This window comes from Aspergillus ochraceoroseus (assembly GCF_002846915.1).
Source record: "Aspergillus ochraceoroseus IBT 24754 chromosome Unknown P175scaffold_8, whole genome shotgun sequence".
In the NCBI taxonomy this organism is placed as follows: Eukaryota; Fungi; Ascomycota; class Eurotiomycetes; order Eurotiales; family Aspergillaceae; genus Aspergillus; species Aspergillus ochraceoroseus.
In genome coordinates, this window is record NW_024468483.1 from 490,189 (window position 1) to 513,996 (window position 23,808).

General features: G+C 47.5%; 7 protein-coding genes and 1 non-coding gene across 8 annotated transcripts; 4 read left to right on the forward strand and 4 right to left on the reverse strand.

Annotated features, from left to right (window-relative positions):
- The first annotated feature begins 1,097 nt into the window (after window positions 1–1,097).
- P175DRAFT_0t115 lies at window positions 1,098–1,213 on the forward strand. Its single transcript has one exon. It is a non-coding gene; the product is annotated as a tRNA-Leu (tRNA).
- A 648-nt stretch (window positions 1,214–1,861) lies between these two features.
- Window positions 1,862–3,847, forward strand: P175DRAFT_0348504 (uncharacterized protein). The gene is made up of 3 exons (XM_040892911.1): window positions 1,862–1,923; window positions 1,999–3,486; window positions 3,561–3,847. Exon 2 carries the CDS (start codon window positions 2,343–2,345, stop codon window positions 3,468–3,470), a length of 1,128 nt encoding a protein of 375 aa, XP_040749484.1. The 5' UTR covers window positions 1,862–1,923; window positions 1,999–2,342; the 3' UTR covers window positions 3,471–3,486; window positions 3,561–3,847.
- P175DRAFT_0503985 (oxidoreductase, short-chain dehydrogenase/reductase family) lies at window positions 3,842–6,231 on the reverse strand. The gene is made up of 3 exons (XM_040897744.1): window positions 5,350–6,231; window positions 5,219–5,295; window positions 3,842–5,167 (listed from the first exon to the last, which is right to left on the reverse strand). Exons 1-3 carry the CDS (start codon window positions 5,810–5,812, stop codon window positions 4,238–4,240), a joined length of 1,470 nt encoding a protein of 489 aa, XP_040749485.1. The 5' UTR covers window positions 5,813–6,231; the 3' UTR covers window positions 3,842–4,237.
- A 904-nt stretch (window positions 6,232–7,135) lies between these two features.
- On the reverse strand, window positions 7,136–13,682 carry atg2 (putative autophagy regulatory protein Atg2; the record flags this gene model as incomplete). The annotated part of the gene is made up of 4 exons (XM_040898594.1): window positions 7,136–7,153; window positions 7,232–8,161; window positions 8,222–13,435; window positions 13,521–13,682. 4 exons carry the CDS (start codon window positions 13,680–13,682, stop codon window positions 7,136–7,138), a joined length of 6,324 nt encoding a protein of 2,107 aa, XP_040749486.1.
- Window positions 13,683–14,598: 916 nt separating this feature from the next.
- Window positions 14,599–16,844, reverse strand: P175DRAFT_0485159 (putative CECR1 family adenosine deaminase). The gene is made up of 2 exons (XM_040895592.1): window positions 16,441–16,844; window positions 14,599–16,390 (listed from the first exon to the last, which is right to left on the reverse strand). The coding sequence occupies exons 1-2, from the start codon at window positions 16,562–16,564 to the stop codon at window positions 14,814–14,816; spliced, it is 1,701 nt and encodes a 566-aa protein (XP_040749487.1). The 5' UTR covers window positions 16,565–16,844; the 3' UTR covers window positions 14,599–14,813.
- Window positions 16,845–17,164: 320 nt separating this feature from the next.
- P175DRAFT_0503988 (NupC/NupG family nucleoside CNT transporter) lies at window positions 17,165–19,815 on the forward strand. The gene is made up of 4 exons (XM_040897745.1): window positions 17,165–17,459; window positions 17,535–17,863; window positions 17,924–19,172; window positions 19,264–19,815. The coding sequence occupies exons 2-4, from the start codon at window positions 17,547–17,549 to the stop codon at window positions 19,552–19,554; spliced, it is 1,857 nt and encodes a 618-aa protein (XP_040749488.1). The 5' UTR covers window positions 17,165–17,459; window positions 17,535–17,546; the 3' UTR covers window positions 19,555–19,815.
- Window positions 19,809–21,742, reverse strand: P175DRAFT_0464645 (putative serine/threonine protein kinase). The gene is made up of 2 exons (XM_040894851.1): window positions 21,540–21,742; window positions 19,809–21,464 (listed from the first exon to the last, which is right to left on the reverse strand). The coding sequence occupies exons 1-2, from the start codon at window positions 21,623–21,625 to the stop codon at window positions 19,943–19,945; spliced, it is 1,608 nt and encodes a 535-aa protein (XP_040749489.1). The 5' UTR covers window positions 21,626–21,742; the 3' UTR covers window positions 19,809–19,942.
- A 1,058-nt stretch (window positions 21,743–22,800) lies between these two features.
- On the forward strand, window positions 22,801–23,472 carry P175DRAFT_0511547 (putative ubiquitin conjugating enzyme (UbcK); the record flags this gene model as incomplete). Its single annotated transcript, XM_040898595.1, has 3 exons — window positions 22,801–22,907; window positions 22,983–23,315; window positions 23,367–23,472. 3 exons carry the CDS (start codon window positions 22,801–22,803, stop codon window positions 23,470–23,472), a joined length of 546 nt encoding a protein of 181 aa, XP_040749490.1.
- Between the last annotated feature and the right edge of the window lie 336 nt (window positions 23,473–23,808).

Genomic DNA, 23,808 nt, shown 5'->3' on the forward strand with positions numbered 1-23,808 from the left:
TATCACGTGTTCCTTCTTGTCTATAGATCAAGGACTACATTTCTCTTACATCTCGCATGAGGGTGTAAATCTGCTTCCTATTTTGTGGGTCTAGTTGTCTATTAGTGGATGAGAGAAATATCACCTATAATGCATATACCTCCGTGCCTCGTTATCATCTTGAAAATGGAAGCCCTAACCCCGAGGCCAAAGGTTGAGCATTGCAAACTCTAGAGACTACCAGGCACGCATAGAATCAAGTGAAAATCCAAAATAAACCATTAATTCATATTAATTCATATCAAAAGCATCCTACTTAAGACTAGTTAGATTACTTACAAATTAATAAACCAGAATTGAGCCCCAAAGACACCACTCCCTGTACTTCCCACCTGGGCCACAGATCCAGAGGCCGCAGATTTCGCATCATCTGCCAACTGGAGGACCTCGTCGCGCTGTTCTGACTGGGGAAGTTTGGAATCGGGTGCGACAGACCTCAGGTCTTCGGTTGCGCGTCCAGGCCAGCTTCTTTGTCCTTACCGACGACGACGGTATCCTGGTTCGTGTCTGGTGCGATGCTGGAGCTAGAGTTTTGCTCTGGGTTGCCGACTGTATCGCGTTAGGTGGCGTTAGCGGACTTTCCGATTCCAAGATGAGAGGACCACATTCTGTATCGTTAAGCGTTTTTTTTTAGCAATGGTCAGAGTATATTCTGAATAATATATGTTTGGCGATAGTCATTAAACTTGGGTATGATATATAATCCCAACCACACCAGCAGGGACAAGATGATTCAAGATCTTACACAGTAGGTTGGTACACACATCGCCGATCTGGCGGATCATCATTGCGTCAACGTGCAGGGTGGGTAGGTATAGTACAGTATTCAAGAGAACCGGACTGAAACGCGGAATTTATTTCAGATATAAGAGTCAGGTTGGGATGATCTCGATTGGAGCGTGAGAATTGTTGCAACGGGGTTGCTCCAGGTGTAGCTCTATACTAACTGTTTCCTGTCATACAATCTGGCGGCATGGAGTGGTTAACTATTGTAATCATTTAGCAAAACGTCTGTCTAGCTTTATAGAGCCATAAAGTTGACTAACTTTCATCACAAAGGCAAGGTGGCCGAGCGGTCTAAGGCGCGCGGTTAAGGTGTCCAACTCGGATCCCCTCTTGTACAACAAGTTTCCGCGTCATTAATTTGGCGTGGGTTCGAATCCCACCCTTGTCATATTTTTTTTCTTCTTTTACTTTTTTTATCTTGTTTGTTGTCTCAGGGGGCGAATTAATGAGAAGAGAAGAAAGAAAGAGGAAGGAGGAGTCTCAATTTTTAATTAAGAATACGAGAATTTCCATTTGGGCCACCACTGTTTCACAATATTGTTACTATACATACATATACATACATCTGACATTCGTCCAAAATCACATGAAATAGCTGCCTGCCTATTCATTTCATCACTCTATAACTAACTAGGTATCTATTGAGATCACTCAAATCAGGAGTAAAGCAGAATCATGTTATTGGGGCTTGTATTTGCTTGCTTGCCGCCATGTAACAGCCTTTTTGACCAGTCAAATTCGCTTCACCACTCCATCGAGAACTATGTCACATTCCTCCCGTGCGTGTCTCATTTAATCCCAGGTATGAAGTTGTAGGTAATAAATCCAGAGTAAACATATCTATCCTATCCATCTAGGCTTCTGCGTACTTGATTTCTTTTCTTGTACGGATACATGGAGAAAAAACATCGTGCGGGTGAATATCGGAGTCTAGATCGGGCGATCTGCTATTCCGAAATCAGAAATATGCATACATAATAACCGAATAATAATGCACATAAATCCTAAACTCTAGGTAGTTAGGCACGGAGTATCCTCCCTTTGTCTTGCCACTAGGGCGCCTCTAAAACTGTCTGGAGACGGACTCAATTAAATTGAGTCAATTTATTAGGGGGTCCACTCCATCAGCAGTGTCTTCTGTAAGTCTTTTTGGATTGTGAAGGGTGTCCGTACTTTCGGGATTGAAGAAGAAAACCACCAAATTATACTCGGTCAAATAGTGGAAATGAAAGGGAGAGAGACGGAAAAGGGGGGAAGGAAGACAATCTTTTCCTCTATATAACTCTTTCTTCTCTTCAACCCCCTTCGATCGACCCAGGGTTCGCTAACTATTCGTTGTTGAATTTCGCCCTTGGAAAATTTCTTCTTTTTTTTTTTTTTTGCCTCTTTTCCACTTATATAACTTGGCCAGACATGGTCTGTTCTCCTCCGACCGCGACTTCACCTCTCACCCCTCTTATCTTACTGTACACACGGTCTTTATCGGTCCTCTCGTCTCGATCACTATCGCCGCCATCATGTTTGAGGATTTCTCCTTCTCTTCCCCCTCCTCATCCAGGCCACCCCGCCTCGCTCTGGACGGGGACGACAGACTCATGGTCGACTGCGACGGCTCTCCGATCTCGCCAATGTCCTCGCGATGTCCCTCACCTCGATCCTCGTCAACCTCTCGCTTCCCTCGCAGCATTCCCCGCTCGCGATCCCTCTACTTCCGCTCCCCTCAACCTCCCCCAACCTCCGTTCCCTTCTCCGCCTATGATGACCACAAACGTCTCTCCATAAGCACCCTTACCAGGAAACTCCACGAACACACCATCCAGAACCCCTCGAGCCTCGATACCTCGTGTCCTGCATCCCCGACGACTCCACAATCCGCCACGTCCTCCTCCCGCTACTTCCAGGGCTACAGCTATGTCCTTACCCCGCCCGACACCGACCACGACGACGAGAGCTACTACGCAGACTCGACCTCCTCTCCACTGACCTCTCTTTCGCCTTCTCTCTCTCCGCAACCCCAGTCTCCGTTCCTCGGCCCAACTTCTGTCCCGGTAGACCTTCCGTTCCTTTCAGCGGTGGAACAACCACTCCAGCCGCAGCCGCAGCCGCAGCCGCAGCAACAGCAACAGCCGAACGACCCCGCCACCGGCACCACCACCGGCACCGCAGATACTTGGGCCGCTATCCGCGCCCGCCGTCAACACATGTCTCGAATGCAATGCCACTCCTCAGACCTCGAGGCTATCCGTCGGGCCCTTCTCTCCAACGAGGATACCATCCGCATCCATCCCATTCTCACGGAAGATTGCCACCCGAGTTCGCTCCCGCCGCAGCAATCGCCCCGGAGACGCACGATCTCATCGCATTCGCACCGGACTCGCGTTCGTTCGCAGATGAGTTACGAAAGCGCCAGCCCTAGCACGAGTACGGGTCCTAGCATCAGCACGGAACACCCCCCACTGCGCAGAAAAAGCAGTGTCGGAATCCCAGCTCCTACCATGACACCTCTCGCGCCGCACCCGCACCGCATTGAGAAAAGTTACCAGCATTCATTGGACCACCGCAAGAAAAGCGAGCAGGGCTTAAGGAGGAAGAGTCTGGTCAGTGCCGCTTTGGCCTCGATGATTGAGAGGGAGAGGGGGGAGTAGTTTTTTTTTTTTTTTGGTATAAGTTTTTCTGTTCATGTATATATATATTATTATATTTATATTTATTCTGACTTTTTTTTTTTTGAAAAGATCCCATTTCATTTTCCTTTTCTTTTGGTTGGTGGATGGTGGATGCATGCATGATGGGGTTAACTTGTTTTATGTATGTATGTAAGTATATACTTATATATGTATGTAGGTATATTGGATGTATGTATGCATGCATGTCCAGTAGAGTGGGGTGGACCTTGGTTTAATATTTTTCTGCACACCTTTTTTAGGTAAATCTCCCCCAGTTTCTCGCTAGTCTAGCTAGATAGGCAGTTTCAGAGATTGATCATCCCATCCCAGAATAAAAAGAACAGTGTTCGTTTTTTTTTTTTTTTTTTTTTTTTCTGTAGAATAATAAATACTCTTAATGACGTTTCCTACTTAGTAGCAAGTACCTCTTTTTAACATGCTTGTTCTCCTCGATTGGGTTGATGGATTCATCCAGATGGCAAAATACAGATAGATTAGAGACAGACCCATGGTGATCATCCGGCCTACAGACTAGTATTAGACCTATCAAAGGACTACTAGACTCTAGTACTCTGTATTAATTGACTTGGATCGTTCAACGATCTCTTTGATCCAGTTCAATGGAATAAATGTAAGAAATGAACCCAATGATATAAGACACCGTCAGAAGAAAAAAAAAAAAACCCGCCAGATAACAATGCAATGAGATCAACATAAAAAAAGCGAAAAAGAAGAAGGAAGGAGTACTAAGACAAATTCGCCCTTGGAAATGTCTTCTTGCGAAGTGCATGCGCAATCCCTCTTAATCGCTTTAGCGGATTTGGGATATTCGTACGCGCACTCCGAGACGGTAAGAACCCCGAAGTAGAAGGAGACGAGAATCCTTTCCTCTTTTTTCTTCCGACGGTGGATTTCTTCCGTAGTGGCTTGTGCTGGCTGTATATGATTGTTGTTGGGTTATCGGTTCCTTTGCCCTGTTCAGGTAGGTAGCCGATATCGTATAGGGCTGCGATATCAATACCGATATCTCGATTTCCAGTTCCGATACCAATTCCGTATTCCTCGCCGTATCCCTCGCCGTATCCGTCTCTGTCTGGAGAGGTAAGCGGGGTATTCGAGGAATCGTCAAAAGAAACTGGAGGACCCGGTTCACCGAGATCGCTATCATTGTGCGCAGTCCACGGTCGTATCATAGATAGGGTTCTAGATAAAGGTCTAACAGAGGGTGAGTAGCAAGACTCCGCGTCTGGCTCCTCAAGGCGCTCCGAGATAGAAGGCATAGGGTGGTGCGGGGAGTCGCCAACAAGGTCATCGTGAACCTTTTGGTTGGCCTCTGGTTCGAATGGAGGAAGGGTTCCCCAATACGAATCATGGTGGCCGGCAGGGAAGGTGGTTGATGCGTTTGGGTAAGAGTCTCGATGGTTACTGTTAGAGTAGGCATCTACGTCTTCGATGTAGGAGACTATCCGGGCAACGTTTAGAGATTCACGGGGGTTAAGGATCTCGAATGAGGTTCCTTGGTGGATTACCGTGGTGGGGGCTGCTGCTTTTCTGGCCCGTCTAGCTTTGAAGAGGACGGAGTCGGAGCGAGCCCTGTTGTGGCCGGGACCCAGGATGGAAATGAGGTCCGGAGGGTCCGGGTCGGGGAACTTTTCTAGTCGGGCGCGAAAGGTGTCCTGAACTTTTGTTAACCAAGGCAAAAATGATAGATTGACAATGAAACACACCAACAGTTTGTATGAGCTTTGCTTCTCATCCATGACGCTGTCATAGTGGCTCACATCTACAAGAGAAGACCCCGGAACTGGATTCGTCAGTTACAACCATTGCGGAAAAAAAACCTAGGAGACAAACATACAGCTAAGTCCATCCAGTATTTCAGGCAATTGCTCACTCAGGGTACTAGGTGAATACGACGGAGACAACGGTGGCAGGGGGCTCGACGCTGTCGAGGACGCAGAGAACGGATAGGCATGGTAAGTCGAGCCCATCTGAGTCGTCGTCCGGTTGAGATTGGACGCCGCGCTCATCCGCCGCAGCGTCTTTCCTTCTTGCGCGTCGACAGTCGGGGAAGTGTCGCCAACCTGAGACAGGGACTTACGGTAGTTATGGAGGGAGAGGACGCCTGGGGGTCCCGTCGAAAGCGATGGCGACGGCGACAGCAGACGTTCACCGGTAGAGATCGTTGGGGAACTGTAGGACGGTAAGGGGAACGAGGGGGGAGGCGTTATTGTTGGAGTTGAACTTGTGGTAATGGCATTCATTTGATGGTGGTGGTAGTAGGGATGCATAGGCTCATGAGGCGCAGGATAGATCTCCATGGTCGGTTTGACACAGCACAAAGCGGCTTTTGATACATAAAATTTCCATCCAGCGACACTGGGGCTATTGGGAACATAACCTCGACAAGCATGAGCTGCGCAGCTCCAATCTGATCGTTTTCTGGATTTCAAATTTTTTGAAGAATAAAAGAAACCCGCGCCTAAGAACCGGTCGACGCTTCTATAGTAGTAGTAGTAGTCATATCACCCCTAGGATTAAAATTAGAAAAAGGCGTATGTAGACATAAAAATCGAATCAGATGAAGCAATGAGTGACAGCAATGAAAAAGAAAAGAAAAGAAAGGGAAGACTGCCAGGGATCTCGCAAGGGAGGTGGAAGAAAGAGAGAGAGAGAGAGAGAGAGAGAGAGAGAGAGAAAAGAATACAGATCCAAGTGCGACGTCACATTGCCAGGTCAAAACCTGTGAGACCAACCAATCTCACAGCCTCGCCTGGACGTCTTCTTGGTCTCTTAATATCTTATACTATTCAATAGCAGGCACTAGAAACGTGGCTCCAGACTTCTCCCTTGCCGAATCTCCCTTCCATCTGAAGCAGTTGTGTCCCTCCGATTCGTCCACGCTGGTTCGTGCTTTCCACCAATCGTTCTCTATAGTGGAGGTTTCGTTTCGCATCGCTAACTACCTAGTTGATCTGTCTAACGGCTGACGCTGATTAGTTTTACTTTTTCAGGCTTGGATTATCAATGATGTGTTGTCCTGCTCTCCATGAGTGGATGGGATTGTTATGCGTGGCTGGCTGGTCGTACTGATTATATATATATATATATATATCTTACTATATTACCATGGCATTTCATCTCCAGACGAGCAAAATTGATTCGAGAACAAAAACTGAAACATTCCCCCAGGAATTAAGGCCATCATCAGGTCTGTAGCAAATCTAATCTCGCCCGTTTCATGCCCAGTCTGCCATTCTGATACAACAGTCATTCAGCCTCAATGTCACCTTCCCACATTCCAAACTCCAGGTGATGCTGGAAAAAGAGAAACATATATATATAAATAGATATAGTAATTGTAGAAATGAAAGAATAGCAGCAGATCATGGAATGAGTCGTCTGTATCGTCGTCATCATGAAACCATAAAATTCACTTCTTCCCTGCTAACAAACTCAATCTCAGATGCCTGAAAAAAATAAAATAAAAACCTATGTAGTATGTACCAGGTCGCTCTCATATCGGACAAAGAAAGAAAGAAAGAAAGAAAGAAAGAAAGAAGAAAGAAAGAAAAAAAAAAATAAAATAAATCGCGTCGCGGGGAATCTTTGAATGATAGTCGCAAATAATACGCCGAATAAGACTAATGCCGTTTATATTTCTGGACAGACAAAAAAGCGAGAAAGTTAGCGTTTGTCAACTAGGGTAAAATAAGTGGCTGGCCCGGCGTAAAACTCACATCTTCCATTTTGCGGCGATTGCTCGGATCCAAGGAATTCCCAGCCCCCAATAACGTCTGTCCCACGGCTTTGGAAACACCGATTGCTGGGCGGAGAATAACTGTCGGTGTCCGTCGCAAAACTGCTTTTGCAGCATCTTTGGCGCTACTACTCTCGGCCACCTCGCCAGGAACCGCGATGATAGCATCGCGAGCCAGCAGAAGGTCGCGCTCTAACCCTCTGAATGCTCCGCGAAGGCCTTGCACCACTCCAACCGGTTGATCGGCATAGAGCGAGATTTTGTTGCCTGTCTCTTCGTCGCCTTGATCCTCGTCGTTACCGGTCGATTTCCCACCGGATGTGGTGAGAATCTCCTCGGCGCCCTGCAATACCGTCTGAGTACCAATGGCAAGCTTCGCGCCCAACTTCACAAGTTCATTGGACGTGGTTTTGGCAAATGCAAGCGCCCCCTTTTGGATGCTACGCACAATTCGTCCATCCTTACGGTATTCGCGCATCGGAACCACCACCAGATCCTTCACGCCGCCTCCGACGTTGACGAGTGATCTGATAGGGGCCAGACCCGACAACACACCTGGAAGCTGGTTCCTCTTAATATCCGGCATCCAGATGTCATTCAGCGTCTGTCCTAGCTTGTCAAACCCGGACACTCCGTATAGGATGACGTGGCGCATCACCATATCCGCCTCGTCCAGGACGAAGAAATTCATGAACTCGGTGGTGCGGCCCGATCTCAGCCCCGCGTAATCCACCCGCTTTGGCTTGAAATCGAGCTTTACGGGGACTGCGCTGATTTCTACTCTCTGTAGGAACGGTATTTCCGCAGGAGTTCCAGGAGTGGGAGTAGAATCGTCCCGGAATTCAAAGAAGCGAGTGAGGAAATCAAGAGCATCTTGATCCACATGGAGCCGAAGCGGGAGAATAGTAGCCTGTAATATCATCAGAATAACCCAAACACCATGCTACTGATAGCACCAGAAATGGTTTACCTTGAGAACGATCTCGGATGCCGCCAACTCAGGCACAGGCCTTACTGTCAAAATTTCCAGATGGACCATACTTGTCCCGCTTTCTTTTTCACCTGCTTCATGCATATACGTGGCAAACTTCTTCCATGTCGAAGTAGGCACATGGTCAAATATCTCCAGGTCCTTGACTCGGACGTCTACTGAGCTTTGTGTTTCTCCCGAGTCCGGTGGGAAAACCACTAGATCCGCACAGATGCCTTTGAGCTCGAACGTCATTTTGTGATATTTGCTCCGGGATAATCGCAGCTTCTTCCCTCTCAAACTGGGCGAGTGACTTTGTCGTACGGTGGCGCCAGTAACTGTGGTAGTAGTTGCATAACTGCCCGTCTCGCTGACAAGGTCATCAATGTTACGGTTAATATCACCGCGAATTTCCCGAGGGTCCTTGTTGGCAGGTATACCGATATATATGGAGTTAAATAGACAATCCCCAATAACGGACCCCTCGTCATCGAAGCCTGGAGATGCTCGACTACCAACTCTGGCACGACGTTCCGTAGCCTTCTTCTCCACATCTTTTACAGCCTTGGATATTGTATCCCTCGTTCGTTGCCAGTCATATCCATCGAATAGATTCCAAATCACATGGGCATCGCGTACTCGAACTCTCAAGGGACTTTTCTGGAGCTTCAAGTCATCTGAGAGTCCGTACGTATTTTGAGCAGAATCCCATCTGTGCGCGGTACCTCCAACCGCGGACTGCTGTGCGAAGTGGTCGTCCCGAAACTCAAGCTCAGAGACGCTGGATGACACGTAGTACTGCGAGTGGAAGCTATCTAAAAGCTCATTTCCTTCATTTGAAGACTCGTGTTGGGGGCTTGCGCTCACTGGATAAAAGTCGCTCACGTACTCGAGTTCATCATCTGTTGGAATTTCTGTAGTGTTTGGGATAACTTCCGGAGCTTCTTCCGATAAGTCAGTGGTAAATGCATCACCCGTAAAAGATGCAAGCATATCTTGGATGGGGATAACTTCCGTCCGATATTTGACGGCCACACTAGGTGGGGTGGGGGGTTGCAGTCCGTTAATTATGCTGATGAGTGTTTGAGTGGAGTCGGCGCAGGTTTCAAGAATGAGCAAATCATCGCGAAGTTCAACATCAAGCGACTTTGTTCCATCATCACTCAGACGCATTATCTTTACGGTAGCCGTTGCTGACGATATTGTTGAGACACTGACATAGCCCAGATCCATCAGACATTGAATTTGACTACGCCGAGGGATAGCTGCTCGTCCTGGAGGTAGAGTGTTGTCGCACTCCGAATTTTTCACGTCGTCAATGATCATGATCGAGGCTTTCCGGAGATCCAAAATGGCCTCAGAGGACGAAGGGTCATGAATCGTACCCGAAAAATTTGCGTGAGTCAAGACGACGAGGCCCTTTGCCGCCGTGCCGCGTGGGTTGAGACCGATGATACAGCCTCGCATGGCTACGGCTAATTTTGTAGGTTTTGCTGGGCTAGCAGGGCTATCTTTCTTGTTCGAAGACTGTTGGGATGGTGGATGCAGCTCCGCAAGATTGGCCAAGGAAGTGGCCATGTTGGCAGCAACGTCCCCTGATGTCATTTCTTCGCTTATTCCAAGAAACGCGGTCATAGATGGGAGGGTATATTCGACCCTCAAGTTATGTAGCTTGACCTTGAATGTCGGGTCCATTTCGTCAGCAATAAACCGTGCCATAAAAACTGGAATGTGTGTCTGTTCAAGTGTGGAAGATACAGCCTCTCCCACTAGCTCCTCAATGTCGTTTCTGACAACCCTGATCGACCCCAACTGGGCAGCTACGAGGGAGGGGAGACTAATATGGGCCGCCTCAGCATTTTGGAGTTGTGCAGTAATGTTGCCCACTTTACCACCAACATGCAGGTGGGCTTCAAGCTCTCGGATTAATACCAGGGTCAAAATACCGGGCCTGTCATCTTCAGGCAAGTACTTAGCAACGTTGGAAAGTCTGCTCAACTCGTCCCCGAGTTGTGATAGAGAATCTAGATCAGACGTGCGAGAAACAGAAGCATTAGCCCCAGTGACGGTTACCCGAAGAACAGAGCCTTGTTTTCGCTGTCGGAAGAGGGTATCTAGCATGATATCGTCATCCTCGTCGTATTTATCCTTAGATGGTGTAATCAGCGCCAGGAGTCGATCGAGATCAGGTTCTTTCGGAATAAACAGGTATTCCACTCGAATACTATTGAGGTTGATCTTGGCTGGTGCATCCCTGGAATCATCCAGGGGCAACGGTCCGCTGAGCTTAGCTTTATCGATCTGGAGCGCGATGCCTTCAAACCTGCTCACAATCTTGGCAGCCGTTGTCCGCAATTTGAGGTAATGACTTTCTCCTGCGACATCTAATGCAATGCCACCTATTCGAGCGTTTACCTTCCAAGGCGTCGAGGTCCTTTCGGGTGCAGGAACAGGAGAAGACGCGGCCTCGAAATGAACACCACGAGGGCGTTTTAGCACATCCTTCTTTAATCCCTTGGTGCCAGATATAGATGAAATAGAGCTTCCAAGTTCCATAATAGAACTTAAGCCTCCAAACCAGCCTAGAACCTCTTCTAATCGCTGAATATTAAGACATATTTGCAAAGGAAGAGTAGTAACATTCAACCTTGCTGACTCCAAAGTCTGGCTCAATGATAGAGAAATATCTCCATGGATTGGTGATAGGATGTCTCTAGTCGATTCTCTCATTTTCAAGTCCTCGCTGAACGAAATCAGGTCCTCAGAAGCAAAGCCCAGGGTAAACTTCGAGACCTCTAAGGAGAATTTTGTTATGTCCTTACTGGCTAAAAAATTAGCCTTTAAGCCAGAAGCCGTAGTCTGAAGAATGATATCATCGTGTAAGAAATCGAGGAAGGTGGTAGAATACGGCCGATGTTCGTCAAGAGGATACGCATTTCCTGGGACATGCTCAACAAATTTGATGGAAAAGGTGCCTAGTGCGAGACTAAAAGATTGTGGCTTCTGAACATCCTTCTGCGAGGAACTTTCGCTGATGTTGGCTGCTCCATCGCCCCCGAATGCTTGCAGGATTCTCTGGCCGAACTTAGTTACTAGCCACCCGATAGATATATCGAAATGAATCTCTACAGACGAGATCTCAACTGCAATTTCGTTATCGCTGCCACTCGACCCAAGACCTTTCTTGTCATCCGATGTATGATGGGCATGTTTTGGATCACTACTTTCCGCGGCAAACGAGAGGTCGGCTGGATCACTATTATACCGTAAAGAGGACGGAAACTTGGAGGTAGATACCGCATCGCCAAGAGCCTCGGATTTTCCTAACTGCTCTGGTGATGGCCCTGAGCTATCAATTGCAATCTTCGAGTGAGGTGATGTTGGACTCTCAGCATGTTCCCCTTCATGTTTAGAGGAAGGGATCCAGACGCGTATTTCCTCTATTTTGAAAAACCGTTTGGCTACAGCTCTAATTCTGTTCAAACTTGGAGAAGGTGGAGTGGAGGGTCTTTCAGCTGGTTCGGGATGGAAATTATATGTTTCATCGAAGATCGTGTGTTGTGAAGAGTGTGTTGCGTCTTGGGCAGTGAGTTTCGGCGTTGACACGGTTGTTTCATCATGTTCGGCCTGGTCGATGTCATCATGCTCGGCTGACACAATACCAGAGGAATTATGGTAGTTCTCTTCTCTCATTACTGTGGACTCAGATGAGTCCCAGGCACCCGGAATATTGGGCATGAAACTTCTCGATGTGGAATCTTGACTCATGGCACTCATGTACATGCTCTGCGCCTCTTCATTTGAAAACAGCTTCGATTCTGAAAGATCATTGTTGAAATAACTCGAGGCCGAGCTAGCGTTGCTAGCCTCAGAGGGTGATGCAGGAAGGCGTCTCGATTCTTGTATATCGTTATTATGGAAATCTTGCGTGGGGAGTGATAATGTTGGCATTGATGACTGGGGGCCAGTCGTCCTATCTCCGAGTAGATGGCCCATTCCTCTTCTTATATTAGGCTCCGACGCCGCCGCTTCTGGAATATTGACCTGCGTTGGATTGTTGGAGGTTGATGCTGTGTACCCTACTTCGGAGCTTTGTAGGCGGGGTGTATACTCATAAGTATTATGAGAATTGGCGTTACCGAGAGCCAGATCATCTAGGCCTTCAATGTCGTCATCCTGAAGGTGAGAATCAATCACAGAATCAAGATACGCCGGGTTATCAAATAGTCTCTCGTCATCTAAGGAATTATGCGACTCCTCGAGGTACCTGTAACTCCTAGTTTCATCATCTGTATCTGCATCGGAAAATCTACCATCATAGGTATAAACCGATTCTTCAAGTTTGGGAACGCTATGTTCACCAATCATTGGGCCCGCGAGATCGTGGGGAGGCTCGAAAATAGTCGACCTCATTAAAGCATGAGTGGAGCTGGATATAGATGAAGGAGGGGGCGCAGGCGACGAAGCTCGACTAGGGGACTGACTGGGTTTCGAAGCCACGGCAGTGGACGGAGATGCGGGAACGGTAAATCGGGAGTAGTTCGAGAATACCACTGGCTCGGATACGAGAGCGAGATTGATATCGGAAAGAGAAACTGGCCGTTTCCCCCGATGCAAAGGAAGTTCATCTGAGCTAGAAACTGCGGAGACTGCTCCTACAGTGACTTGACGAACGCTCAAGAGACCTGTAATCAAGTCAGGCTTCTCCTCAGGCTGTCTTTTAGATGACCCCTCCTGTTTTGTTTCCACGTCTACTCGTATCGAGATGTCATCAACCTGAATCTGAAAGCGGTCCACAACCCCCTTTAAGAACGCGGCAACGAAGCTGGGTAGGGATACAGATTCATTTCCAAGACCCAGTTCCTCCTCCTCATCGCCTATTGCTGTTGAAGTGCGGTGTAGGACTTGAGATTGTGTAGTTATCGCCGCTTGCAGTTCCTCCTTTTCCTCTTTTGGCTCTGCCTGCAAGAATGATTCGGCGAGGTCTGTAGGATCGGGAATGATAGACTCATGATTTTGTTCATGGCCTGCGGGAAAGCTGTCCTTTGCAACGCAAGCTTCCTCCGAGGGGAGCCTCAAATGCACATCGATTCCGCTAGCCTCGCAGATGATGCCACTGCTGTAGATATCGGCCGGAACAGTGAGCTTTAAATATCGAACCCGAGCGCTGAGAAGTTCACTTGACGATGGAAGGCGAAGAAGTGTGGCTAGTTTCTGTTAAGACGTCATGTTTATTAGCATAGGTTGATAGCGGTGGACGGCACCGAATTGTGGGGGGAAAGCAATCCAGCCCACTTACCTCCAGCTGCAAGCCGATATCCCGGAGCTCAACGGTGCTTCGCTGCCCCCAGCGAATGCCTAGGCTGTCGAGATCCAAGGCTTCTGTGTCGACTAACTCAAGACGAGAGAGGGCATATCGCAGCAAACGCTTCTGGAAGAACCAAGGTAGAAAGTAGGCCATTTTGGGCGTCAAAGAGCCGACCGGGGCTCATTTAAAATGACATTTAGGGTTATCGAAAAACAAACATAATAAAAGAATAGAAAAGAGAAAAAGAAAAGAAGGGAAAAAGAGACAGCGACGATTTGGACAGCAGTTCCTTTCACGGGGAGATGGTTGGATGCACAAGTGCCTGTTAGAATGACGTTTGGGGGGAACCACGGCACTAGTTGAGTCGGACTGTCGGAGGAGGAGAGGAGAGGAGAGGAGGAGGAGGCAGGTTGAATGATAGCGAAGATCAACCGTAGGAGTCAGGCGGAGAAGACCAAGCCAAATCCCACGATGACAACGCACACGTACATTGAGGTAAGCTCCTCGTTAAGAATAAGTACCTTTTACATATATAGTATAATAAAACCACTGTAGGAAACCATGGTAAAAAGCGTGTGGTGGTTGGTGGTGGTGGTGTTGCTCATATCACCCTAAGTGGGGAGGCTGGAGTGGAAGCTCTTGTTGGGCAGAGGAGACAGAATAGTAAATCTTAATGATTCCATTATTGAATAGGAGTATAATTCTTACAGAGTAATTTTCATATCTAGACCTCACTTCCAGAGACTTTGAAACAACTTAATAGAGTAATTGATGTATTTATTGTGAGGAGTTAGTAAATAGTTATGCATCGTGAGATGACTCAGCTATTCAGGGATCTAGTCCCAAAGCAGAGCTATCCCTGATTTCATAAAGCCTGTTTCGGAAATTTAATTTTCCAGTTTCCGTGGTCATCCGAAATAGGCTAGACTGTGCTTGCTGGCCGAAAACAGCTTAAGGTTATTATAATTATACCTGAGGCATCAACAAGGTCTACATATCCTACATTGTTTATCTTATTTCACTAAAAATTAACTTCCTCTAGAGAAGTGATCAAGATGACTGCAGAGTTCCTTCGCAGGATAGATAAATAGTCCTGGAGATTTGTAGACTGGATTTCCAGCTCCAAAGACAACAGAGCAGTAGTAGTAGTAGTAGTAGCCTAAAAAAGTACAAACTCCATAGGAACACCAATATAAACCATAAATACTATATTTATACATAAAATAGTCAAGGTGAACCAACCTAATTTCATTAAATGCATTCTCTTTGGAAAAAGAAAAACATCTAGACCTCAACTGGATACTTCTCCCCGTACTCCCGCACAACCCACTGGCAGAAACTTTCGAACTCCGCATAAAACGCATGTAACCGGGCAGCCTTCTCTCCCTCCCCCAGAATCCCCTCCTGTATATCTGAGCCCCACTCAGATTGCGTTTGATCCTCGTAACAGCTCCACCGGATCGAGTTCTCTACTAACATGGCGAGCCCTGTTAACCCCATATTCTGGAATGCTAAGAGAGCCTGCCAGAACTCAGAGGAAAGACCGTTCTCCCCGTTTCCGAAGATACCGGGAGAGTCGTTGCAGAGTGCGACAGATACTTCACGAGAAAGAAGAGCGGGGATTGGATGTGCTTGGAAAGAGTTTGTGAATCCGAACCCTTTATTTGAAGTGGGCGAGCACTCGATGAGGATATTCTTTTTTTTGATGATGTCGATAAGCAACGGATGTGTGTAGAGGGATAAACCCTGGCTTATTCTGCGAGAGCTTAGCAGAACGGCGTCGAAGAGGTTACCATCTGCATCATCACCAGCGCCCATGGACTGGCCTGCAGAGAAGATGAAGGGGATATTTACGGTCTCCTCGGCGCAGCGACCGCGGAACCAAAAAAGAATTGGTAAAAGATTATGGAGTGGTCTCTCGGTGGATTCTTGACCCAGGAGATCGAAACCGCAGATTAGGGCGGGGAATCTTTTCTTCATGATGATACATTCTTTCATGCTTTCTCCAATGTCCTTGTTTGAGAGGTTACGTGGGGCTGCCCATATGATGCGTGCGCCGTAGAAGTTTTTGCCCTCATCGAGGGATTGGAAAAGGGAGATTTCTTCTTGGAAAATATGGAACCAGGCGAAGTAGTCTGCTTCCGGCTTTTCTGCTCCTTCACGTGTATACTGGAAGTCGAAGGCGAGTCTGAACTCGACGTAGTTTATCTTGTCAGCGACAAGTTGGGAGAAAATGCGGCGCAGACAGACGCGCAGTATAGGTTCATGGTGGAAAAGAGGGCTAACAATTGGCAGATAATGGTTGAATAGATTTGAAATGGGGGAGGTTCTACGACCACAAGGATGGTTTTCGGAGCTCACCGCGCATCGCCTCTTTAGCCAATCACGGAACCCTATCTGACCACCATGAGGAAATAAAGCCGCGGCTGTCTGCAGGTCTAGTGAAGCTGATGGTTCATAGCTGTCGGACCACAGGGACAGCTCGGGCTTATCTTTGGATCCCTCTACTTCTGCCTGATGGGCAGGCATATAATGGAAGAAGAATGTGGCGTTCTCGAAGTCATGGTGGGTGATTAGCGGATTGGGCGCGGATATGTAAATTCCGGGTGTCGCCAACGCCTGGTCGATAAGGAAATCTATATCGATCATAACAGGCAGGTGACCATACAGTAAGGAGCCTTTGGGAAGATTGCGCACGATCTTCCATAGATCTGAACTTTCCAATCGTTCCCTATCTGGGTCTGACATGAGGCTTGGGTGTGGAATCCCCCCGTGCTCCAGCCTGGTCGCGGAACAGATCCGGGAGACAATTTTGCGCGCTCTGATGGCGACCTCGGGTAAGGCCTTACAAAGATTGGAGTCTGATAACCATGGTTAGAAGAGATAAAAAGAGAATATAGATTAGTCTGACCATGTTGTTGGGATTTCTCTTCTTGAATCAGGGAACGGCGCCCCGCGAGGAACTTCTGGATAAAGGGGTCGAGGAGCTGTGGCACGCCCTCTTCAATTTCCCACAATCTATTATCGGGATCCATAATCTCTGGAAGAAGAGCCAAGAAGCGTATCTTTAAGATATTATTCGAGTCTCAGAAGTGATAGATAGTCCCTTGCACAGCGCACGGAGATCAAGGACGAAGTGAGGATGGTGTGTTGAGCTAGAAGTCTTGGCGGTCTTGGATGAGGGTGGAGAGGGACAAAGAGAGTGAGCGGAGTCAGCGGAATACTATGTAAATTCCGGTTCTTGGATAACTAGTTATGGATATTTGGGGTTACCAATGAAGATAATATAAAATAATAATCATCCGTAACGTGCAAGATATGGAGTACAGAAATACTGAAAACAGAAGTGAAGTGAATGTAACCTTAATGCCTGCGAGCGGGGCGTTTTTTAGCTTTTGCCACTTATGTACTTTGTTACATTATTTATTTACTCCTATATTCCTACCTTAGTTACTCGTAGTAGATGTCTAACTACCTACTAGTATTATATCTATGGCAAATTTATTCGTTCTCTCAACTTCTCTTGGCAGATTTACCCTCAGAAATCGAAGCTTACCCGGTGGTGGCATAGCTTTATGGTCTTTAGCGTTGTAACAGTCTTATCAGTGATCCTCTTAAGTACCTACAAAGTAGCAAATCCTGTTTTCCGAGCTCTTGTGTGTGGTCAGATGCCTACCTACCTAGGCAGGTTCCCACGCGTTGAACTAATTTGGTGTCAACACTATCCCCGCACATGCTCACTTGCCTATTGATAACTCTGGCGGAAAACTCCTAAAATTTTTTTTCCCATTCATTCTTTGCTCTTCCTGGTTGCCTTATCTGTCAGGTGGCGGATATGGCCTAACTGACTTCTCTTCTTTAACCCCCAGTTTCCCTCTTGACTTTCAACTTCTCAGCTCCTGTGGTTTCTGGGTCAAACTCATGTCAAAGGTCTCTTCTCTTTCCCTTTGAAAACACCCGTGTGACCCCCGATCTAACAGCTAACATTCGATTCCTAAACTATAGTAGCGTAGCACCATGACGAATGACGGTGTCTTGGAGGGCGTAACTCCCAAAGAAATATCTCCCGCCTCTCAGGACCCTATTAGTCCTTCTTCGCATCAAGGAAGCCCCAGAACTGTGTCCGATGATGATCTGAGCTGCTCCAAAGGAGCTGACGTGGAGAAGAAGGTCATTCCCGAGTCACGTCCCATCGATAACAGCAGCGAGAACAGAAGTGATCGAGATGTAGAAGCAACTGGTCGTTCATCTGCTATGAAGATGAAGCTCCATCGCTACTACAAGCTGTATTTCAAACATGTGGCATTGGCTGTTGTGTGGCTCCTATTTACTGGGTGAGTTGACCATCCGATTGTGGTTTGGGGCAGAGGCTTATGCTTGTATTACGTGTGAAGATGGTGGATTGCTGGACTCATTCTCCATCGCTATGATCTGGGTTGGCTGGTGCCATTCCTTCTATACCTGGCTATTACTTTGCGAGTCATCTTCCTCTATGTCCCAATTGCCATTCTCATGCGGCCGGTCCGCTTCATCTGGGACCAGACGGCTCCTCGCGTTGTGGGTGTTATCCCAGAGCATCTTCGCATCCCAGGAGCCGCTTTGTTGACAATTGCCGTGATTCTGATCGGTTCTTTTGCCTCTCCCGAGACTGCAGATAACACTCGGGCTAACCGTGCTGTCAGTCTGTTTGGACTCTTTGTGTTCCTTTTTATCCTATGGCTCACTTCAAGACGTCGTGACAGGATTGTCTGGCACACCGTCATCGTGGGTATGCTGGTGCAGTTCATTGTTGCTCTATTCGTGCTCCGCACCAAAGCCGGTTATGACATCTTTGATTTCATTTCTGGATTGGCCAGGGACTTACTGGGGTTTGCACAAGACGGTGTCAACTTCTTGCTCGCAGATAACTTTGCCGCAGACCACCCTTACTTCCTGATCACCGTCATCCCCGCCATCATCTTCTTCGTCTCCCTTGTCCAACTGCTCTACTACTCCGGAGTCCTTCAGTGGGCGGTCCGTAAGTTTGCCGTTTTCTTCTTCTGGTCTATGCGCGTCTCTGGTGCGGAAGCCGTGGTAGCAGCAGCCTCCCCCTTCATCGGCCAAGGAGAATCCGCTATGCTCATCAGACCTTTCATCCCCTACCTCACCCTCGCCGAAATCCACCAAGTGATGTGCTCTGGATTTGCCACAATCGCCGGTTCCGTGCTCGTCGCCTACCTCGGAATGGGCGTCAATGCCCAGGCCCTCATTTCCTCTTGCGTGATGAGTATCCCCGCCTCCCTGGCAGCATCTAAACTTCGCTGGCCCGAGGAAGAAGAAACCCTCACAGCAGGCCGCGTCGTCATCCCCGAAGAACAGGACGATAGACCCGCCAACGTTCTCGACGCCTTCACCAAGGGCGCTTGGATAGGTATTAAAATCGCCGGTATGATCGGCGCCACCCTGCTGTGCATCATCTCCCTTGTCGGTCTGATCGATGGTCTCCTGACTTGGTGGGGTCACTACCTGAACATCAACGATCCCCCTCTAACCCTTGACCTGATTGTCGGCTACATCTGCTACCCTATCGCTTTCCTCCTGGGTGTTTCTCGCGACGGGGACCTCCTAAAAGTTGGAAAACTCATCGGAACAAAGCTCGTCATTGTACGTTTCCCCCCAATTCTTTTCTTCCCACGAAACACTTTCTTACCTTTTGTTTTTTTTTTTTGCGTTGGTTGGTTGGTTGGAAAAATAGAACGAATTCGCCGCCTATACAGCTCTCCAAAAAGACGTAGAATACCAAGACCTCTCCAATCGCTCCCGATTAATTGCTACCTACGCTCTCTGCGGCTTCGCAAACATCGGCTCCCTAGGAAACCAAATCGGTGTGCTGGCTCAACTGGCGCCCACTCGGTCAGGCGATGTTTCCCGCGTTGCGGTGAGCGCGTTGCTCACGGGTGCGATTAGTACGTTTACAAGTGCAGCAATTGCAGGGATGCTAATTACGAATGAGAGTCAGTTTATATTTTCTGCGGATAGTGCTTAGGTTAGGTTTTTTTTTTTTCAATATCAAGTACCTAGGTAGTACTTTGTGGTGTGGTCTATGTATGGTCTATGTAGATAATGGTATGTATATGCTCTGTTTTTCCTGAGTCTCGGTCTCATCGTGGGTGGGTTAGGGATTTGGAGGGAAGATTGTGTATGCTTTGCTGATATCCGTTGCTGATACTCCAGGCCGTTCTTTTTCTCTCTTCTCTCCTCGATCAAGATAGTAAAAATAACAGTAGCAGCAGTAGTAGTAGTGAAGCATTATCAATTATAGATGGCATTATTCGTACATAACAGGGGCATAACAACAATCCAGTTTTTCATAGACAAAATCAAGATAATAAAGGAAGACAGAGGAAGAACAAAAGGCAGAGGAAATGCCCAGGTTAAGCATCAGGTGTGTACACTGCATCTTTACAAAGCAGTACCACCTTCTTAAAGAATCGGCGCCATTCAAGCGGGTCTCCCTTGCCCTTGGTAAACTCAATCTCGAACAATCCCTCGGAGACACACTCGATCATGACCTTTCCGTGCAAAGGACACATTCTTCCATCTCGGGTGATGATTCGAATCATGGCGGAGTCGTCGCCCGGCGAAATTGCCGGAACAGTGGGAACAGGTACGCCAAGACGATGCAGCGCTTCGCAGATGAGAGGGACAAGGAGCTTCAGCTCCCAGGTTGAGAAGAAGCGGGCCATAGATCGAGACGGGACAATGTCGTGGAAGCGCTGGGCGTTTTGGGTACGGCTCAGAGGCACGGAAGGATGAGGAGAGAATTGGGACATGGACGGTTCGTCTTCTAATATATCTGATGTTTGGGCGTCCGCTGAGGAGAAGGGTTTGCCCATTGGCTGGCTGGATGAGAAGACATCTGTGAGATGAGGCGCGTCCCAGTCTATCAGCATGTCGCCTCTTGGAACTTCAGGCTGGGTGGATGAGATTCTATGTTCTGCGCCCAAGCTGTCGCCTATGTCCACGTCCATACGGTCCACGTTGAAACTACTTCCGTTCAGAGCTCGGGTAATAGGGGTTTGAGACAGATCGATATGTAGAGATTCAAACATAGACGTAGCTACTTTAATGGGGTCCCTCAGCCTGCCGTCTGGGGCTAAATATTTGTTCTGTCGCGTGAACCACGGATGTCTTCGTACATCTTCAAGGGAGAATCGGTTGGCAGGATCGATGTTCAACATGCCGCGGAGAAGTGACAGAGTTGCAGTAGGAAGTTTTCGCCATAGCTCATCTGACGTTCGTGCATTTGTCGTCACATACTCGTGAAACTCGTAGCTGTCCTCGGTAGGGCTGTCCCAAGGTGTATTTCCAGCGAGCAGGACAAAGAGCACAATCCCACAAGACCAGATATCTGCCAAGTCTGGCCGATATCCTGAGCCCCTGACTTGACTGCGTGTGCTGCAGGTGATAACCTCCGGGGCAATATAGGGAGGGCTTCCACAAAAGGTTGTGGACAGTTTCGTACCCCCCTTGTATTCGAAGAGTGTTGCCAGCCCGAAATCAGCGATCTTCAGATTTCCGTCTGCAGTTAAGAGAATATTTTCCGGTTTGATGTCACGATGCCCTACACCTTTCGAATGCATGTACCCTACGGCACTGACAAGTTGAGAAAAGTATACATGGCCAATATCCTCGCCGACGCCCTCGTCCGCTTCGATTTTGTCGAAGAGATCCCCGCCTTCGGCCAATTCCATGGCAATCCATCGCCACGCGCCATCCTCGCCGGTCTGGAAGAACGAGATAATGTTATTATGATCTCCGATGTGCTTGTGCACAGTCGCTTCCATCAGCAGTTGTCGCGGGCTAATCTTACCATGGCGAGCGGCGTAGTCTTTGTTGATGAATTTCACGGCGAACACAGGGTTATCGGCGTTCAAAGGGCAGGCTTTTTTCAAACTACAACACAAACATTAACAATGCTCTTACCCAGCGACTGTACCATGAACTTAGCTATAAATCTGTCACACATACCTCGCATAAGCGCCTTGACCAAAGGTCTTCGAGACGATTCGAAAGGGCAGGTCGATAGGCAGTGGCGCTAGTTGAGAGTGGTGCATCGTGAAAAAATAACGGTGCACAATTAGGGGGGTTCTCGAGCAGAGAGCTTTAGACTTGCTTCTCAGGTTCTATCACGGAACATTGAAACCGTGATTCATTATTTGGAGAGCTGGGAGTCAAGCAAGGGTGATAAATTGAAGTCAGACCAGACTGGTGGGAGACGCGCTGGTCGGCACGCGCAAAGCCACTTTATCCTCTTTGGGAAGTCTGTTATTGGGTCGGAGAGCCTCAAGTCCAAATAAGCCATATTATAGACATCATTACTAGCATTAGAGGTAGGAGAAGTAGAGAAAATATAGACTATGGATTATCGACGATATCTGAATGGTTCCCAGTGCTTCGTAGACTATCTGTAGTATGTTGGTTATACGTTTATTTATGACCCACTGGTGGAACTGCATGCATCTTATTATACAAAGGATTACGGGATGAAAGGATCTATAATTATATTCTGGATCTCTAGCTAAAGATTTGAATAATATTGGAAGAAATAAGACGTATTGGTAGTTATAGAGATGATATAAAGCTCTACTATGAAAGGGCTCATAGTATCCTTTGGACAAAGTATTCCATTAACAAAGAATTATAAAATCATGTGGATATAATGTTAAAATTAATATTATATATATATATTTTTTTTCATTATTTCAATAGTCAAGTACAGAGTATAGGTATAATAAATCAAATAATTTCTTACAGATTATGTGCGCGGGCCAGACGTCCTTTTTTGATGTCCTTGTGCTGGTTGCCCCGGACAAAAGAACGTAAACAAAAAACGCCCCTCTTTTAACCTTCACAGCAATTCTCCTCTTCTTCCTCACCTGCATCCAGATATTCTTTTTACCAGCCTGCATCCCCTGCATTGTCTGCGACATTAACAGTTCTCTCTGTTTGTTACAACCTGTCTCTAGCATCTTCTAATTCCGATCCTCCGAACTTCTTCTTGTGGGTCGATCCGTCCATTCCAACCACCCGTCGTCCGTCTGCTTTCGGATTCAGTCATCATTCCAGACAGCAACCTTATCCTGCTACTGTTGCTGGCGGTTGAACCTGGAAATTTTCATACTTCCCTTTTCGGTCTTCTCGTTAGACAGCTCCTTGTCTCTGTCTAGCCCTTCTCTCTCTTGTCAAGCCACTTTTCTTATCCCTCATTCCACCTCACAGCAAAACCGTAATGGACTACAGCATGGAAGATACTCAGAACTCAGCCCCTCACGCGCACGAAGCCTCGAAGCTGGGGTCATCTGCCCAGAGGAGTGACACGCAGGGCGTGACCAAGCGGTATGTGGATGTAGACGAATTTATGGATTTATGTCTCGTGAACCTGATGCTGACTGACGTTATCTCCTTATCTAGCTTGCAGTCCGAACTCATGCAGCTGATGATGTCTCCTTCTCCTGGTATCTCAGCTTTCCCCGATGCCGATGGGAACCTCCTTTCATGGACCGCTACTATCAGCGGACCGTCCGAGACGCCCTATGAGGGTTTGACATTCAAACTCTCCTTCTCGTTCCCCAACAACTATCCCTACTCTCCACCTACTGTGCTCTTCAAGACCCCAATCTACCATCCGAATGTCGACTTCTCCGGCCGTATCTGTCTGGATATCCTGAGGGATAAGTGGAGTGCCGTATACAATGTGCAGAACGTCTTGCTGAGTCTCCAGAGTCTTCTTGGGGAGCCCAACAAGTAAGAACTTAGCCTTCATTGTAAACCTTTGTGGTTATTAACGTGAAATAGTGCGAGCCCCTTGAACGCTCAAGCCGCCGAACTTTGGGACACAAACCAGGAGGAATACAAGCGTCATGTCCTCGCTAGACACCGTGACATTGAAGATATTGAATAAACTGCTAATTTCTAGACTGGTTACCGGGCGTTATGGTCAGTTTGCTATTCTTTGGGGTGCATTGCATAGGACTGGGGTCAGCATTATTCTTTGGTTAATCGCACCTCTCGTGGTGACAGCCTTGTTCCTGTGAAAGCGAAGATATCCCGTCCTAACAACGGATCACGGAGTTATTGGAAAGGCGGCTAAGGGAGCAGCATCTCCTGCAACGCTATCGGATGATTCTTTACCGTTTCGCTTGTTTCATAGTGGCTTTTTTATTCGAAGGCTGTATCAGCCACCCGTATTTATTTATTATTTTTATTTATTTTCGTATCGACCTTGATTATCTTGTAA